The sequence below is a fragment of the Salmo salar genome, chromosome ssa05 (genome assembly GCF_905237065.1).
Source record: "Salmo salar chromosome ssa05, Ssal_v3.1, whole genome shotgun sequence".
Classification (NCBI taxonomy): Eukaryota; Metazoa; Chordata; class Actinopteri; order Salmoniformes; family Salmonidae; genus Salmo; species Salmo salar.
This window is the reverse complement of record NC_059446.1, coordinates 68,426,347-68,445,350: the sequence shown is the minus strand read 5'-3', so window position 1 is coordinate 68,445,350 and position 19,004 is coordinate 68,426,347. Positions and strand designations below refer to the sequence as shown.

At 46.5% G+C, this 19,004-nt stretch overlaps 1 protein-coding gene across 24 annotated transcripts in view; it reads right to left on the bottom strand.

Moving 5' to 3' along the window:
• kirrel3l (kirre like nephrin family adhesion molecule 3, like) overlaps positions 1-18,084 on the bottom strand; it is a 58,469-nt gene extending 40,385 nt beyond the window's left edge. For 7 of the 24 annotated variants that reach the window (XM_014201461.2, XM_014201469.2, XM_045718657.1 and 4 more), the window contains exon 1: positions 17,466-18,082. In XM_014201461.2, coding sequence (XP_014056936.1) covers positions 17,466-17,505 — 40 coding nt within the window. In that variant the 5' untranslated portion in view covers positions 17,506-18,082. Of the gene's footprint in view, positions 1-17,465 lie in introns of all 24 variants that reach the window. The other 17 variants (XM_014201465.2, XM_014201472.2, XM_014201462.2 and 14 more) reach the window with 6 other exon arrangements.
• Positions 18,085-19,004: the final 920 nt, after the last annotated feature.

The following is a 19,004-nucleotide window of genomic DNA, read 5'->3' as shown; positions in this document are numbered from 1 at the left end:
ACACCAAGATTGGCAAATTCGCCACTGGCGCCCTGTGCTCTTCACAGATGAAAGCAGGTTCACACTGAGCACATGTGACAGACGTGACAGTCTGGAGACGCCGTGGAGAACGTTCTGCTGCCTGCAACATCCTCCAGCATGACCGGTTTGGCGGTGGGTCAGTCATGGTGTGGGGTGGCATTTCTTTAGGGGGCCGCACAGCCCTCCATGTGCTCGCCAGAGGTAGCCTGACTGCCATTAGGTACCGAGATGAGATCCTCAGACCCCTTGTGAGACCATATACTGGTGCTGTTGGCCCTGGGTTCCTCCTAATGCAAGACAATGCTAGACCTCATGTGGCTGGAGTGTGTCAGCAGTTCCTGCAAGATGAAGACATTGATGGTATGGACTGGCCCACCCGTTCCCCAGACCTGAATCCAATTGAGCACATCTGGGACATCATGTCTCGCTCCATCCACCAACGCCACGTTGTACCACAGACTGTCCAGGAGTTGGCGGATGCTTTAGTCCAGGTCTGGGAGGAGATCCCTCAGGAGACCATCCGCCACCTCATCAGGAGCATGCCCAGGCGTTGTAGGGAGGTCATACAGGCATGTGGAGGCCACACACACTACTGAGCCTCATTCTGACAGCCTGTAGTGTGGTTTTCCACTTTAATTTTGAGTGTGACTCCAAATCCAGACCTCCATGGGTTGATAAATTGGATTTCCATTGATTATTTTTGTGTGATTTTGTTGTCAGCACATTCAACTATGTAAAGAAAAAATAATTTAATAAGATTATTTCATTCATTCAGATCTAGGATGTGTTATTTTAGTGTTCCCTTTATTTTTTTGAGCAGTGTATATATATTTATTTAATTTTATTTATTTAACCTTTTTTTAACTGTGTGTGTCTTATAAGGGTGTTGGGCAGGCACGAGCTGCCAGAACAGGTTTAATGCACCTTGGCATAGATTCTAAAGGTTGACCTATTTTTATTTATTTCACCTTTATTTGAACCAGGTAGGCTAGTTGAGAACAAGTTCTCATTTACAACTGCAACCTGGCCAAGATAAAGCGCAGCAGTTCGACACATACAACAACACAGAGTTACACATGGAATAAACAAAACATACAGTCAATAATACAGTAGAAGAAGAAAAGACAAAAGTCTATATACACTGAGTGCAAATGAGGTAAGATAAGGGAGGTAAAGGCAATAAATAGGCCACGGTGGCAAAGTAATTACAATATAGCAATTAAACTCTGGAATGGTAGGATGTGCAGAAGATAAATGTGCAAATAGAGATACTGGGGTGCACAGGAGCAAGATAAATAAATAAATACAGTATGTGGATGAGGTAGTTGGATGGGCTGTTTACAGATGGGCTATGTACAGGTGCAGTGATCTGTGAGCTGCTCTGACAGCTGGTGCTTAAAGCTAGTGAGGGAGATAGGAGTCTCCAGCTTCAGTGATTTTTGCAGTTTGTTCCAGTCATTGGCAGCAGAGAACTGGAAGGAAAGGCGGCCAAAGGAGGAATTGGCTTTGGGGGTGACCAGAGAGATAAACCTGCTGGAGCGCGTGCTACGAGTGGGTGCTACTATGGTGACCAGTGAGCTGAGATAAGGTGGGGCTTTACCTAGCAGAGACTTGTAGATGACCTGGAGCCAGTGGGTTTGGCATTGAGTATGAAGCGAGGGCCAGCCAAAGAGAGCGTACAGGTCGCAGTGGTGCCAGGAAAATGCATCCCACACCATAACATATACTTTGTATCCCTCATTTACTCAAGTGTTTGGCAGTTACAGGTATGCCTACAGTCAGGAAGGCTCCAGTTTGGGCAGTATGCATGTCAAATATACAGTTTATTGCGTGGCCATAGACATATAATCCATAGAAGGATATTGTAACCTTTTACCCTGGCAATTTGACTATTAAACTCATGGGTACACTAGCAATATATACCAGTCCTGACTTGAATGGGAACTGCCATCTATGGATTATATTTCTATGGTTGGTTGCAGCTGTTGGTTTGCGTTTTGCAGAATTCAAAGTACAATTGCGGAAAAAATGTACTGTTTGTAAAGCAAATGGCTACTGCTGAAAAAAGAAGACTAGTCTGTCTGTAGAACCAATAGAAACAGTTTTTCTCAACAACTCCCAATTAAATTTTTTAATCCGGCCCTGAAAGTATAACAGGAGCTGCAAGTTTTTCACAAACGATCTTCCCCTGACTGATTAGTCTTTGGATGTAGTTTCAGACAGTAACCAGTAATCATCTCACTCCAGACATCTCTCCATTGAACAAGTTGAAGGACAGACTGATTAGTCTTGGGCTGTAGTTTCAGACAGTAACCTGTAATCATCTCACTCCAGACATCTCTCCATTGAACAAGTTGAAGGACAGACTGATTAGTCTTGGGCTGTAGTTTCAGACAGTAACCTGTAATCATCTCACTCCAGACATCTCTCCATTGAACAAGTTGAAGGACAGACTGAGGACTTGCTGCTCTTCTGTTGTCAGCATGCAGCTTACTGCTCCACATGTTCCCCACCTCCTCAACCTCGCACACTCACAAACCAGGGTGTGTGTAAAGTGGTGTCGGGGTGTGGGTAGTGGTGCTGGGATGTGTGTATAGCGGTGCCAGGGAGTGTGTGCTGTGTCTTCTTAGTGATGGTTTGGCAGGTGGCTGTGTTTGAGGTGTATGAAACAGAGATAAAACGGTGTGTGTTTGTGTGTGTGTCAGGGTTGTGTGAGTGTGTCAGGGTTGTGTGTGTATGTGTCAGGGTTGTGTCTGACGGAGACAGGAGCAGGGCCCTGTGGCCTCACACATGGAGGTTGGAGACCCTCCCAAACAACTGAAAACAAACAGGCACTTCCAGGGACCAGACACTGCCTTGATATGGAGGAGATCTATCGCTGTCTGCTTTCCTCTCTCCATCTCTTTCACCCCCCCTCTCTCTCTCCCTCTCCCCTCTCTCTCTTCTGCTTCTCAATGTTAACATTTCTCTCTCCTCCTCTTTCTCAACCTCTCTCTCTCTCATTCCTCATCTCCCCCTGCTCTCTCTCTACCTCTCTATCCCCTTCCCTCCCCCTCTCCCCACCTCCCTGAATCAAATGGGGTGACTTTTCAGGCAGCATTTGGCCTCAAAGTGCAGGCTGTGAAGACAGCTTTTCTCTCCTCCTCTCTCTCATCCGTTATCGTTCCATCTCTCTCTGTCTCCTTTACTTTATACCGCACCCTTACTCCTCCTCCTTGGCAGCCTTGAACGTTGAAATGGAAAGGGAAATTTCCGTCGTCTACGCATCTCATTTCATCTGCACCTCTGAATCTATCTCCCTGTGGCTATCTATCTCTCTTCTCTGCCTTTCTCTTAATCTATATGTCTAATTATGCTGTCTCACTTATGTAATTAGAGCAAAAACAAATGGCTAAACCCCCCCTAGCAGAGCCCTGAGAAAACAAATGATGGAGAACAATCCAAGATGGCGTAGCAGTCAGACGTCTGTCTTTGTCCTGTCGTGTCCCTTGTATATATATTTTTACATCTTTTTCTTCGCATATCTTTTAAAAATATTTTCCTAAACCTCAACTTCTAAATACTCTCCTGCAACCCGCCTCCCCCAATGTGGCGTGGATCTGTTTTTTTTCGAAAGTATTTTTTATTTACTTCGGATCTGGAATCCCTCAACTGAAGCTAGCCAGCTAACTACCTACCAGCTATCAGTCAGCAAACCATTGCTAGCGGTCATCAGCTAACCTTTAACTCTGAAAGCCTTCGCCAGTTCGAACAACGTGACTCAAACCAGAGCATAATGGACCTATTATTATTTTAAATTTTTTTCCCCATATCCCCGGATTCCTACCGCAAACTCTGAACATTTTCATCTGGATCTTCGCAACTAGGTAACCGCAATCCCGGGTGACTACTCCTGGCTAGCGTTTCCATCTCAGAGCAAGCACCAATTAGCCTGAAGCTAGCCCGGCCCGGGCTCCTGTGCTACCACCGAAGCCCACTCCTGGGCTACAATATCCGGACCCCTTCTATTGCCGGTATGGGGCACGGAACCCCGCCGATCCTCTACGACTGGAATACCGACATAATCTGCCCGAGGATTCCGACAGGCCCCTCAGGCGCGACGTCCGCTGAAGGCCCATTCTGCTAACTGCGGCCTACTAGCTACCTAGAGCTACTTGGAACCCTACTAATTCCACGACTGGTCAATCGACGTCACCGCACGAAGAGGCAAAAACAGACTTACCCTCATCGCGACGTCCCCCAAAGTCTAACTTGCTAGCCCCAGTCTGTTAACTGCTTGCTTGCTAACCCGGTCTGCTAACTGCTAGCTTGCCAGCCCCGGTCTGCTAACTGCTAGCTTGTTTAGCCCCGGCCTACTAACTGTTAGCTTGTTAGCATCGGCCTGCTAACTGTCTGAATCGCCGTGTCCCCAGTCAGCCCAACCACTCACTGGACCCATATGTTCACTTGGCTATGCATGCCTCTCTCTAACATCAATATGCCTCGTCCATTACTGTCCTGGTTAGTGATTACTGTCTGATTTCACTGTAGAACCTCTAGCCCAGCTCAATATGCCTTAACCAGTCACGTTGTTCCACCTCCTACATATGCGATGACATCACCTGGTTTAATAAACGTCTCTAGAGACTATATCTCTCTCATCATTACTCAATGCCTAGGTTTACCTCCAATGTACTCACATCCTACCTTAGCTTTGTCTGTACACTATGCCTTGAATCTATGCTATCGTGCCCAGAAACCTGCTCCTTTCACTCTCTGTTCCGAACGTGCTAGGCGGCCAGTTCATATAGCCTTTAGCCGTACCCTTATCCTACTTCTCCTCTGTTCCTCTGGTGATGTTGAGGTTAATCCAGGTCCTGCAGTGCCTAGCTCCACTCCCACTCCCCAGGTGCTCTCATTTGTTGACTTCTGTAACCGTAAAAGCCTTGGTTTCATGCATGTTAACATTAGAAGCCTACTCCCTAAGTTTGTTTTACTCACTGATTTAGCACACTCTGCCAACCCAGATGTCTTAGCCGTGTCTGAATCCTGGCATAGGAAAACCACCAAAAACGCTGAAAACTCCATTGCTAACTATAATATTTTCCGCCAAGATAGAACTGCCAAAGGGGGCGGTGTTGCAATCTACTGCAAAAATAGCCTGCAGAGTTCTGTATTACTATCCAAGTCTGTACCCAAACAATTCGAGCTTTTACTTCTAAAAATTCACCTTTCCAGAAACAAGTCTCTCACTGTTGCCGCTTGCTATAGACCTCCCTCTGCCCGCAGCTGTTCCCTCTATCCATATGTGAATTGATTACCCCCCATCTATCTTCTGAGCTCGTGCTACTAGGTGACCTAAACTGGGACATGCTTAACACCCCAGCCATCCTACAATCTAAGCTTGATGCCCTCAATCTCACACAAATTATCAATGAACCTACCAGCTACAACCCCAAATCCATAAACACGGGCACCCTCATAGATGTCATCCTAACTAACTCGCCCTCCAAATACACCTTTGCTGTTTTCAATCAAGATCTCAGCGATCACTGCCTCATTGCCTGCATCCGTAATGGGTCTGCGACCAAACGACCACCCCTCATCACTGTCAAACGATCCATAAAACACTTCTGCGAGCAGGCCTTTCTAATCGACCTGGCCGGGGTATCCTGGAATGACATTGACCTCATCCCGTCAGTAGATGATGCCTGGCTATTCTTTAAAAGTGCCTTCCTCACCATCTTAAATAAGCACGCCCCACTCAAAAAACTAGGAATAGATATAGTCCTTGGTTCACTCCAGACCTGTCTGCCCTTGACCAGCACAAAAACATCCTCTGGCGTTCTGCATTAGCATCAAATAGCCCCCATGATATGCAACTTTTCAGGGATGTTAGGAACAAATATACACAGGCAGTTAGAAAAGCTAAGGCTAGCTTTTTCAAACAGAAATTTGCATCCTGTGTACTAACTCAAAAAAGTTGTGGGACACTGTAAAGTCCATGGAGAATAAGAGCACCTCCTCCCAGCTGCCCACTGCTCTGAGGCAAGGAAACACTGTTACCACCGATAAATCCACTATAATTGAGAATTTCAATAAGCATTTCTCTACGGCTGGCCATGCTTTCCACCTGGCTACCCCTACCCCGGTCAACTGCCTGGCACCCTCCACAGCAACCCGCCAATGCCCCCACTATTTCTCCTTCACCCACATCCAGATAGATGATGTTCTGAAAGAGCTGCAAAATCTGGACCCATACAAATCAGCCGGGCTAGACAATCTGGACCATCTCTTTCTAAAATGATCTGCCGAAATTGTTGCAACCCCTATTACTAGCCTGTTCAACCTCTCTTTCATATTGTCTGAGATTCCCAAAGATTAGAAAGCTGCCACGGGTCATCCCTCTCTTCAAAGGGGGTGACACTCTAAACCCAAAATGCTACAGACCTATATCTATCCTACCCTGTCTTTCTAAGGTCTTCGAAAGCTAAGTTAACAAACAGATTACCGATCATTTCGAATCCCACCGTACCTTCTCCGCTATGCAGTCTTGTTTCAGAGCTGGTCATGGGTGCACCTCAGCCACGCTCAAGGTCCTAAACGACATCATAACCGCCATTGATAAGAGACATTACTGTGCAGCCGTATTCATCGACCTGGCCAAGGCTTTCGACTCTGTCAATCACCACATTCTTATTGGCAGACTCGACAGCCTTGGTTTCTCAAATGATTGCCTCGCCTGGTTTACCAACTACTTCTCTGATAGAGTTCAGTGTGTCAAATCGGAGGGCCTGTTGTCCGGACCTCTGGCAGTCTCTATGGGGGTGCCACAGGGTTCAATTCTCGGGCCGACTCTCTTCTCTGTATACATCAATGATGTTGCTCTTGCTGCTGGTGATTCTCTGATCCACCTCTACGCAGACGACACCATTCTGTATACTACTGGCCCCTCTTTGGACCTTGTGTTAACTAACCTCCAGACGAGCTTCAATGCCATACAACTCTCCTTCCGTGGCCTCCAACTGCTCTTAAACGCAAGTAAAACTAAATGCATGCTATTCAATCGATCACTGCCCGCACCTGCTCGCCCGTCCAGCTCTGACTTAGAATACGTGGACAACTACAAATACCTGGGTGTCTGGTTAGACTGTAAACTCTCCTTCCAGACTCACATTAAGCATCTCCAATCCAAATTTAAATCTAGAATCGGCTTCCTATATCGCAACAAAGCATCCTTCACTCATGCTGCCAAACATACCCTCGTAAAACTGACCATCCTACCGATCCTTGACTTCGGTGATGTCATCTATAAAATAGCCTCCAACACTCTACTCAACAAACTGGATGCAGTCTATCACAGTGCCATCCGTTTTGTCACCAAAGCCCCATACACTACCCACCATTGCGACCTGTACGCTCTCGTTGGTTGGCCCTCGCTTCATACTCGTCGCCAAACCCACTGGCTATAGGTCATCTACAAGTCTCTGCTAGGTAAAGCCCCGCCTTATCTCAGCTCACTGGTCACCACAGCAGCACCCACTCGTAGCACACGCTCCAGCAGGTATATCGCACTGGTCACCCCCAAAGCCAATTCCTCCTTTGGTCGTCTTTCCTTCCAGTTCTCTGCTGCCAATGACTGGAACGAACTGCAAAAATCTCTGAAGCTGGAGACTCATATCTCCCTCACTAGCTTTAAGCACCAGCTGTCAGAGCAGCTCACAGATCACTGCACCTGTACATAGCCCATCTGTAAACAGCCCATCTATCTACCTCATCCACATACTGTATTTATTTATTTATCTTGCTCCTGTGCACCCCAGTATCTCTATTTGCACATTTATCTTCTGCACATCCTACCATTCCAGTGTTTAATTGCTATATTGTAATTACTTTGCCACCATGGCCTATTTATTGCCTTAACTTACCTCATTTGCACTCACTGTATATAGACTTTTTGTTTTCTTTTGTTCTACTGTATTATTGACTGTATGTTTTGTTTATTCCATGTGTAACTCTGTGTTGTTGTATGTGTCGAATTGCTATGCTTTATCTTGGCCAGGTCGCAGTTGCAAATGAGAACTTGTTCTCAACTAGCCTACCTGGTTAAATAAAGGTGATAAAAATGGGTAGAAATGGCTCCTGCACCAAACCACATGATGGATGCAGCCTGGAACTCTGCGTCTCATCCCCCTCTCCCTCCCTCCATCCACTCCTCTCTCCTCCAATGTTATCTCCTGCTCTATCTGTCTCTGTTTGGAAACTCCCTGAAAACCTGCAGTATCTATACTCTCTCCTTCCCTCCCTCCAGCCCAACTATCCTATCAATAGCAGGCTATATCATATGTCATAGACTGACACTGGATTCACACTCACATCATCCTAGACAATGTCATCCCTATTGTGTATGTGTCTGTAACACTCTCCCTCTCTCTCCCTTTCTCTCTTTCCTCCCTTTCTATCTCTGCTTCTCCCTTCCCTCTATCACTGCTGTTGCTTCTCCCTTACCTCTACCCCCCCCCTATCCTCCAGAGCGTTCCATTCCATGGCTGGGACTTTCAAAAGCAAACAGACATCATCCTGTAGCAGAAGGGCATAGAAGCCCAATCTGTGGAGGGAACAATCAGTTCAATATGATGAGTGCTGGGATGCCGACATCGGACAGGTAAAATGTGCTGGAACAACGGATGGGCTAGGGTTGCTTTCAATAAATTCCATGGTTTTCCCAAAATCAGAAGGGAATAAGCAGAAAATCCGTAATCCTTTTGGGAAAACCAGGGTATTTATTGAAAATGTATTGAAAGTTCCCGGAATGGTGCAACCCTAGGAGGGACTGCTGCTGACTCCTGGCGGGGGTGCAGGGGTGTAGAGGGTTATAGGGTTCACCCCTGTCAGCTTGGGAAGCACTTAGCTTTCCAGACCCTAACCCCGCTGGAATTCTACTGGAATGTTGTCAGGATCAGGAAAGGCCACGGCCCATTGATTATTTAGCACTACATCATAAACTGAGATAGTTTTGGAAGGGGGATCAGATTCACTTCTCCAACACCTCACCCGCCCTTACCACACACACACACACACACACACACACACACACACACACACACACACACACACACACACACACACACACACACACACACACACACACACACACACACACACACACACACACACACAGACAGACAGACAGACAGACACACAAAAACAACCTCTTCAGAAACCATTCTGTGTCTTAAGTCCATCTACCTGGCAAAGGGATACCTCAGGTTGTAATGTTTCGCCCTGAGGCGTTGAAACAACCCCTTTCAATTCTTCCTCCCCGGATTCTCACTTCAGTTACATCTTTGTTATTCTTTTAGCTACCCTGTGCTGGGAGAAAAAACACAGGTTCGCTTTACACCAACACAAGCATATCCATTACCTTTAATGCTATGCTGCTGGCAGTAAATCCTTCTGACCCCCCTCTCTCTTTCTCTCTCTCCCTCTCTGTGTGTCTCTCTCTCCCCTCCCTCCTCCCCCGGCTGAGGCACAGCTCTCTCTCTTTCTCTGTCTCTCTGCTCAGACCAACATCTCCTCCCAACCCCCTGTCCAAAGGATCTCCAATGCCTCTCTCTGTGTGAAGCTCCTGCTTTTCATCACCACAGAAGTTGGAGACCCACCTTACCCACCTACTGACTCTCACCCCTATCCCCCAAACCCTCCACCGCCCCCGGCTGTCGCCCCACCCCTCACTGCGCCTCTCATCTCCAACACGGCTCGATAAAATTACCATGTTTGGACATTGAGGGAGCCGCAGTTAAAAGCCTGATCGATGAGCTTTGACTGACACCCCTCAGTTGATAGCAAATTGGCCGGCTTTCCTAGCGGCCTCCCACGGAGAGTTTCAAAGCCTTGCTCTAAATTCCCCGCTGGAGGAGAAGGGAGAGAAGAAAAAAAGTTGCTACACTTTCCGCCAACCCTTCACCCAGATGTCTGCCACTCAAAACAACACAGAGAGGCAGAGAGACCTACCTTTCTCACTGAGAGAAGGAGAAAGAGAAAGAGAGTTTAAGAAGCGATTTCCTTTCCTGACCGCCGAGCCCAGTATTTTGTTAACGGTTGAGTCACTATCACAATATTTGCCCTCAGATTCCTGTCAGCTTAAACTGGCAGGAAGCAGGAAGATGGAGCTCTTTGTTTGAGGAGGAGAAAGAAAGCCAGAGAAAGGAATAAAGAAAGAAGGAGACAGAGAGAGGGGAAGGAGGGGACCTGAAGCCCAAGGGAGCATGAGAGTTGTCCCTCCCTGCACGCACTCAACCCTCTGGTCTCTGTAATGTCCACCCAGCCCAGCCAGGCCATCACTTGTTTCCTTGAGTGCATTCCTTTCCCCCTGGTTGAGTTGAGTTGAGTGGAGACATGACATCCTGAGAGATAGAGAGTCATTAATTAGACAGTCGGGCTTTGACTAACCGCTCCATAAAGGGCACATAGCCCCAAAGATGGGAAACACTCATCTCAGCTCATCATCCTCTGCCCCAATGCATGCCCTTGACCCCCTGTCTTAGTGTGTGTGTGTGTGTGTGTGTGTGTGTGTGTGTGTGTGTGTGTGTGTGTGTGTGTGTGTGTGTGTGTGTGTGTGTGTGTGTGTGTGTGTGTGTGTGTGTGCACTATGAGCAACACATAGTTTAGGGCGTTGCTTTGATAAGCTCCTCATGAGTCACTTATGGATGTGCACACACAACAACCCTCCAAAATAACACACAATGGCCACATGATATTAACGTCTCTCTGCTCAAGAGGAGACACTGAAAATCGGACCGCATCTCAAGAACGGACTGAGTGGGGAATAAAAATAGATAAATAAGTAGAAAATATATAGATAGACAAATAAATAGCTTCTCACGGGATTCATAACTGAATGGGTTTTTCCCCTTCAGCCCCTTCCCAGCTGCCTGAATCACCCCCCAACAGGGCAATCTTTAAAAGAAGGTTGAGGAACACGGCTAGTGAAGATAACATAGGCCCAGATATTGCTGCAACACGGGAGATACATTTCAATTTGCTGTTGGTTTCTGTGTCTCGGCAGGAGATAGGAAATTCTTGTCTTTGAGGGCAGAAATTGATTGGAAAATAAAAAAGAAAGTTTGGTCTAGTATGTTGGAACTCTCTCTATGCTCTCTCGGTTTCTTGGGTTGGAGGTCTTGCCAAATTGTGATACATCTCTCTAGAAAGATGTGACACTTGTATCCCCCCCCAAAAACTATAAAAAAATACAATTTGTTTCCCTAAAATAGCTAGCTGGCTTGCTAGTGTTTGAACACAGAGGCTGTGCTACTGCTCTACTCTCTCACTCTGAGCTCTGTTTTAATGATTTGTAAAGAATTAACCCAGGGTTCCCTCTCGCTGTACCACTGTTTGGTGCAGGAGAATGCAGAGAGTAAACAGCCTCTGCTCTCTCCCTACTGTATTCTAATCAGTGGGTGATAATAGAGCCCAGTAATCTGCTGGCAGTGGATGGAAGTGGGGCTGTTGTAGGACTGGTAGGGGCCCTGGGCTGAGAGGCTGAAGGGCCGGGCGGCATGTGTGTGGACCAGTTATTTGGAAGAGGAAGCTGACACAGCCCCTCCATTGTCCCTGTCTTTATGTGTCACTTCCTGCAAGGATCTTCCTCTGCCCCGGAGGGAAACAGAGGTGAGGACGTGCAAAGACAGAGACAAGGAGAGAAGGAAGAGAGCAGTGAGAGTTAGAGAAACAGAGAGTTAGAGTGAGAGAGGAGAGAGAGAGAGAGAGAGAGAGAGAGAGAGAGAGAGAGAGAGAGAGAGAGAGAGAGAGAGAGAGAGAGAGAGAGAGAGAGAGAGAGAGAGAGAGAGAGAGAGAGAGAGAGAGAGAGAGAGAGAGAGAGAGAGAGAGAGGATGAAAAGAGGGGGAGAAAATAGAGCGAAGAGAGAGGAATTGAGAGAGAGACAAAGACAGGGATAGAAGTGGCCAAGTGCCCCAGCTGGTAGTACAGCTCCAGCATATCTTGCCTGGCTGCCCACACAACACAAGGCCTTCCCTGTTGTGTTGAGCCGTGCCATCAACCACATCCAGTGAAGTAGCTAACAGCTGATAACAAGGCCCCTGGACACAATGCCAAGTTCTTTATCTCTGTTTCCCCGCATGGCAAAGCTGATTAGCAAGACAGAGCTTGTTTTATGAAGCCCCATTGTTTATTTTCTCCCTCCAATTTCTGCCTCTGTACACAGCAAAGTTGTTGAGGGGATTGGGGTTGGGGGGATTGGGGGCCAAAGATGAGTGAGGAAGACCCCAGGGGTCATTGTGTTGTTAGTCAAGGAGGCGAGGTCCGAGGAAGAAGACAATGCCAGTGTGCGTGAACATGTCTTATGGCTGGAAGACACAGTAACCCATTGTTATAGCTTCTCCCCTCTGCACCCCTGTCTGTCTGTCTGTCTGTCTGTCTGTCTGTCTGTCTGTCTGTCTGTCTGTCTGTCTGTCTGTCTGTCTGTCTGTCTGTCTGTCTGTCTGCCTGCCTGCCTGCCTGCCTGCCTGCCTGCCTGCCTGCCTGCCTGCCTGCCTGTCTGTCTGTCTGTCTGTCTGTCTGTCTGTCTGTCTGTCTGTCTGTGGATGGCTGTCTGTCTGTGTATGGATGGCTGTCTGTCTGTGTATGGATGGCTGTCTGTCTGTCTGTCTGTCTGTCTGTCTGTCTGTCTGTCTGTCTGTCTGTCTGTCTGTCTGTCTGTCTGTCTGTCTGTCTGTGTATGGATGGCTGTCTGTCTGTCTGTGTATGGATGGCTGTCTGTCTGTGTATGGATGGCTGTCTGTCTGTCTGTCTGTGTATGGATGGCTGTCTGTCTGTCTGTGTATGGATGGCTGTCTGTCTGTCTGTCTGTGTATGGATGTCTGTCTGTCTGTCTGTCTGTGTATGGATGGCTGTCTGTATGTCTGTTGGTTTGTCTGTTAGTACCTTCGGATGAGTCAGTTCTGAGTTACTGGATGGAAAGTGAAAGTGCAGGGAAAGGAGGGCTCTCTACAAAAGGTTAAGATGTGGTTGGGAATGGATACGAATCGTTAGTTTTCTGAGTGTACTGGTCTGGGGGGAATAACTCTTGCAGAGTGACTCATGAGTAAGTATCTACAATTTCACTCAAAATAAAACAAATCTTAAGAGCTCTCATGCCATAAACAAAAACGACCTTTAAAGTTTGATTTGTGCCCCCTCCCCTGAATCCTATTCCTTTCCATAGTCTATGAGGTCTGTCTGGAAATCAAATCTACACCAGTTTGAGCCATGGGTCCATTGCAGAGAGCACTCCTAGTGTGGGAATCAAAGTAGGCCAAACTCATCCATATCTTTGCCATGGGTGCGTCTCCTAAATAATGCAACAGACTTCTACACCAGACGGATTCTGCTGCGTCAGCGCTATTGTAACCGTGCACCCCTGGTCTGACACTCATCCTCAACTTGGCTTCTCTTCTCCCTCTCTGCCTTCCAACTTATTCTCTCTCATTTTACTTTCTCCTCAATCCTTTTCCCCCCTCAGCAACAGATAGAAAATGAGGGAGAGAGATAAGCGGGAAAGGAGAGAAAAGATGGAGAGAAGTTAATGATGCTCCATGGTATTCCCTAACGTTTTCCCTCCGCGTGTCAACTTGATCATCACACTGGTAGTTACACTTCTGAGTCCTGTCTCTCTCCTCCTCCCTCTCCCTACAACCCCTTACACCCCCACTCCTCTGTCCCCCGCTCACTCCGCCCAAGCCTGACTCCTCCACAAGAATTCAAAGCAGCGGAGGTTCATGAAATATGCACGGTCCCCCTAAAACAAACCTCCCTAGCCAGGCTGCCACCGAATCGCCCAGAAATATTTCTGCCACACAGCTCAGATCCAGGACAAATCTCTGCTAATGGGGAAGGGGGAGGAGGTGTGTGTGTGTGTGTGTGTGTGTGTGTGTGTGTGTGTGTGTGGGGGGGGGGTCAAGGCAAAGCTATATGTTCCTCTGATGGCGCCTGTCTAGGCCTCACTGTGTATTTACAGTATATCCATGGTGGAAGGCTGTGTTTGTTTGTGTGTAGATGAGTTCTACTAGACTTACTAATGCCCCACAACACATTCCCCTCACTGGGCAAGTTCAGAGGAGGATGGTGATGGTGATGCATTTTCAGGGTGCTTCACTGGGTTTAGACACGAGTGGCGACAGCCAGGACTTGAGGAAAAAGCAGCGAGGGAAACGTGTGATCTCAGCTCCCAGCCTTTGAACTTACCCTATGAGACTCAGCAAACCAAAGCTAAAGGTTCCAAAAAAGAGCTTATTGAAGATTACTTGGAATACTGATGCAGGGTGGAATCCAATTCCAGTGGGAAGCCAGGGGACATTCTGAGAAAGCAAATGATGGATAGATGCTGCCGTTGCTCCTGCTGCAGAGGAGGGCCACAGAGAGGACATACATATGGATGGGTGAACAAGCATTGAACAACCACGTTTTCTGGGACTGTGTGTGTGTGTGTGTGTGTGTGTGTGTGTGTGTGTGTGTGTGTGTGTGTGTGTGTGTGTGTGTGTGTGTGTGTGTGTGTGTGTGTGTGTGTGTGTGTGTGTGTGTGTGTGTGTGTGTGTGTGTGTGTGTGTGTGTGTTGCAGCCTGTGAACCATGCTGGCTGCTGCCCCTCCCCATCCAGCTACTGTCTGTCAAGGAATTGTTCTGCTGCTGGTGTCATCTTACCCCCCCGATGATCTGATGAGAAAAACATGCGTGACAGACACAAGGTACATCTATGACTACTCTACCATGACATTACAGTTTGTTTGCCATTTGTGGTGTTTGTTTGTCAGGAATGGATCCACTAGGACCCTGGAACTCTGCTGTTGTTTGTTTGTGCTCCTCACAGTCAATAGTTAGGGGAATACTGTATTTCCCGACCCTCGTTGACAATTCTTTAGGAGGGAAAAGTCTGTTTGTGCTTGTGTTCCAGTTCCAGCAGGCGTTCCATCTCCATCTCCTCTCTCTTCTCCTCCCAGAGGAGAGTGGGTGTCAGTGTGACGACGTTGTGTATTCTGATTCAACATTTAAATTTAATTACTGCCTCCCCATGTGTCAGTACTCGGCTCTCGTTCATCAAAGACAGTGGGAAGAAAACACGGCTTAACTGCCAATAAACATTTTGTTTTTAATTCATTTACTGAAGCGTTGACCGAAAGCGCTTTACTTTACTCCTGGATGCTCAATGTTAATTAGAAGAAGTAAGATCCTCTGAATCCCAGGGGTCGGGGGTTTTGAAGCCTTTATCTAGAGCCGAATCAAAGCCGGCGTTAATAATACACCAAAACTAAGGAAATGTTTGTTTAAAGGCGTGGAAACTGGAAACAACAACACACATGCATAAAAATAGAGCAATGAGGGGTTGGGTATGAAAATGTACATTTTCTATGACTGTGGTCTCACTCAATCAAAGGGCCCTTAGAACCTCAATAGGGGCCATTGTTGTTTACTTTCCAATACAGAATGATGTATGTTTTGGCTGGTGCAATCAGATTTCTTCTCTGGGGGATTAATAAAGGATTATGTTATTTTACAGAATAACGCAATAGCCTATGGTGCTGTATCTATGGAAAAAGTACCCTAAAGGTTTTATTTGCTCTATATGGGTTTTACTTCTATTATATTCAGGCATGTTGATATTGCATAACCATTCAAAGGCCACATCAACTGATTTTCTAGCGCATAATAACACACACACATGCACACACACACAGCCAAGATTAGTAGCCTATCAAAAGAAAGACCCACTGTTTGGAACAGTTGAATGTGAAACCTCCTTTCCTAAGAGGCACACTAATTGGACATTGCAGAGACTTGTAAGTACAGCGACAGTTTACTATCATTGGCATAGGCCACTACACAAATGATTGACACGCTAATGTTGACTCCCATCAGACGATTGCCCCCAGTGGCTGAAGTCCTCACGATAAAATAACACAAACAGCAGTTGCACAGATGAAAGAAAAATCATTTCACCATGCCCGGGGTCTGTTGGCTGCCTTTAATAGACATTTACTTTATTTCTAGATCGTTTCATTATTGACCTTTTCCGTGTAGCCTAGTGGTGGTGCAGCCTTTTCCACCTGGCTGAGTTTGGCTATGAAATTATTAATTGGAGACGTGTGTTTAAAAGCCGTCTCAAATCCAACCCCATGGCTGTTTATGCACTTACAACGAGAAATAGCCTAGATGTCCCCCCTCTTAAACATATCGAACGCTATTTGGTCTGGACGTTCGGCTGAGTGAGGTCTGTGATTCAACTTTATAGGCTACTAGAGGTTAGGCTACATTGTTACTTCCATATAGAATAATAACACAATAGTGTTGTCTGATACATTACAAATACAGGTTCCACAATAGGCTAGTATATATTTTAATATGAATGACACACAGTGGCATTGGATAAACTTCTGTTAAAGGTCGGCTAAAAAAGAGATTGAGAGCTTGTTTCGGCGGTCTTACAACATAACGTGGTTTCCTCACACGCGTCAATCGTTATGTAATTCCACTCTGTTTAAAATATAAAGCCCATTCAAAAATAAATTAAATATGGGTGAGAGAGGGGGTGTATGGGGCGAGAGAGGGAGTGTGTCGGGGTGGAGAGGTCGATTCCTAGCTGGTGCATTTTAAGGTCTGCTTGGCTGCATTAGGGGAGTGTTCCCAGTTTATCTCTACTAGGTTTCAGCAGAAACGAGCACCTTGTTTTCCCCCACATCTCATTAGAAATTATGATCGGTGATACCTGCGGCCAACCTCATAGGCTACTATCATTCGCCTGGTAGACTAGCGCGAATATCTAGAGGCGGATATAAGCACTTTCTCTCCGTCCCTCTCTCTGCTTTATCTCTTTATTTCTCTTTCTCTTGCTATCTGCCTCTTGCTCTCGCTCTCTCTCTTTCACTCACTCACACACACACACACAAACCACTTGCTTCAACAGCGACTTTTGATGTCACCGCAGACCTCAGTGGCAACAAGCCCGGATTGCACGAGTTTTGGTCTGTCAGCATCGTTTCTAGCCTTATGTCTGCCTATCAAATAAACACGTGCACTAACATGATGGACTGTTTCCAAACGACCAGCAAAAAAACACCCCGCATAGCCTACACCAGATAAATAACCGAATGCGTAAAACAACAAAAACCGCATCACCTCGCCACTGTGCACTTTGGTAAGGATCGGCGTTAGTGCCATTGAACCGGTACCCCGGGTCAGCTCTTTCAGTAGCGGAACTTTGTCTCAACATCCCTAGAAAACTATAGTCCCTTGGAGCAAAAGCAGAGCCGCAATATTATCTCCTCTCTAATCCCCGTCAGCACAGCGCATCGACTAGGATACAGTTTGACGCAGCGCGCCCTGAACGGAACACGGAGCGAGCATCTCATGAGTTTATAGCAATAGCGCAGAAAAACAACCAGCAAAAAATGTGACAAGAACAGTTTTCTCACCTGTTCCCATAAGGCAAAGGACGAGGTAAAACGGCAACATTTTGTCTTGTCTTCTGTCGCCGGTTTGGCTGTGTTTTCCCCGAAAGTGTAGGACGGAAATCTATTGTTCCGTCAATGCGACTGGGGTGAGGGCTGCCGCTTGCTGGTTATTCTCCACCACCGTGCAAAGCAATATCACTGCTTGGGTAAATCAAACGTACCGGCGATGTCCCTGTCTCTGGAATCGTATGCTTCTCAAAGCACTGGTATTGTCCGAACACTTTGCTTACAGTCATTTAGGAATTATTTTCCATAGTTTGGAACTTTTTCAGTATGACAGCGTATATGTATCCTCAGTCCGGTTGATGTATTCCTCTTCCCTCTCAAGTTGTTGCAACTCACTGCTTTTGAATGAAGTACATCTCACCGTCTGTTTGTCCACAGTGGTGTCCTGAAGGCTATTCTATCTTTTTCCGGTCGGTACTGATGCTGAGCTGCGCTCCGTCCTGCTTCTCGCGCAGTTCTGCCTAAACTCAATGAAGTTGCTACTCTCTCACTCCTCCACTCGAGTTTCACTCTCTCGCTCTTGCTCTGCTCTATCTCTCTCTCTCTCTCTCTCTGTATCTTCAGCAGCGCATACATTCTCTCTCTCTCTCTCTCTCTCTCTCTCTCTCTCTCTCTCTCTCTCTCTCTCTCTCTCTCTCTCTCTCTCGTAGCAGTCTGCTTGTGGAGATAATCCACACTGACAATCATCTGTTTAGGATCCCCTGAATTTAGGCATACTGAAATCTGCGAAAGGGGGGGCTGCTGTGAGCTGGAGCTGAGAACTCCCCTTTCCCATTGACAAGAACACAAACTAGTGACGAGGGGTTCACTGGCCTTTGCTCCCGGGGACCGGGAGACAGAGCATGGGGGGATTAACATCCTTATGCAAAAAGGGGTTGAATCTCCAATATGGAGAAGGAGCTATACAGACGTTTATTTATTTATTTCACCTTTATTTAACCAGGCCAAGATAAAGCAAAGCAGTTCGACACATACAACAACACAGAGTTACACATGGAATAAACAAACATACAATCAATAATACAGTAGGAAAATCTATATACAGCATGTGCAAATGAGGTTGGATAAGAGAGGTAAGGCAATAAATAGGCCATGGGGGTATGATCTTAATTTGAGCCAGTTTCATACAGCAGGAAAATAATCCTGCAGCAACAGGGAATGTGATTTATTATGTGGATTATAATTAATTTAAATTTTTGTAGGGGTTGAAAGGGTAATATTGGGGTAAACACCCATTGTTTTGCATGACAGCAATCAAGTGTTCGAGATACAGTTGAAGTCGAAAGTTTACATACATTTAGGTTGGAGTCATTAAAAGTCATTTTTCAACCACTCCACACATTTCCTGTTAACAAACTATAGTTTTGGCAAGTCGGTTAGGACATCTACTTTGTGCATGACACAAGTAATTTTTCCAACAATTGTTCACAGACAAGATTATTTCACTTATAACTCACTGTATCACAATTCCAGTGGGTCAGAAGTTTACTGTTG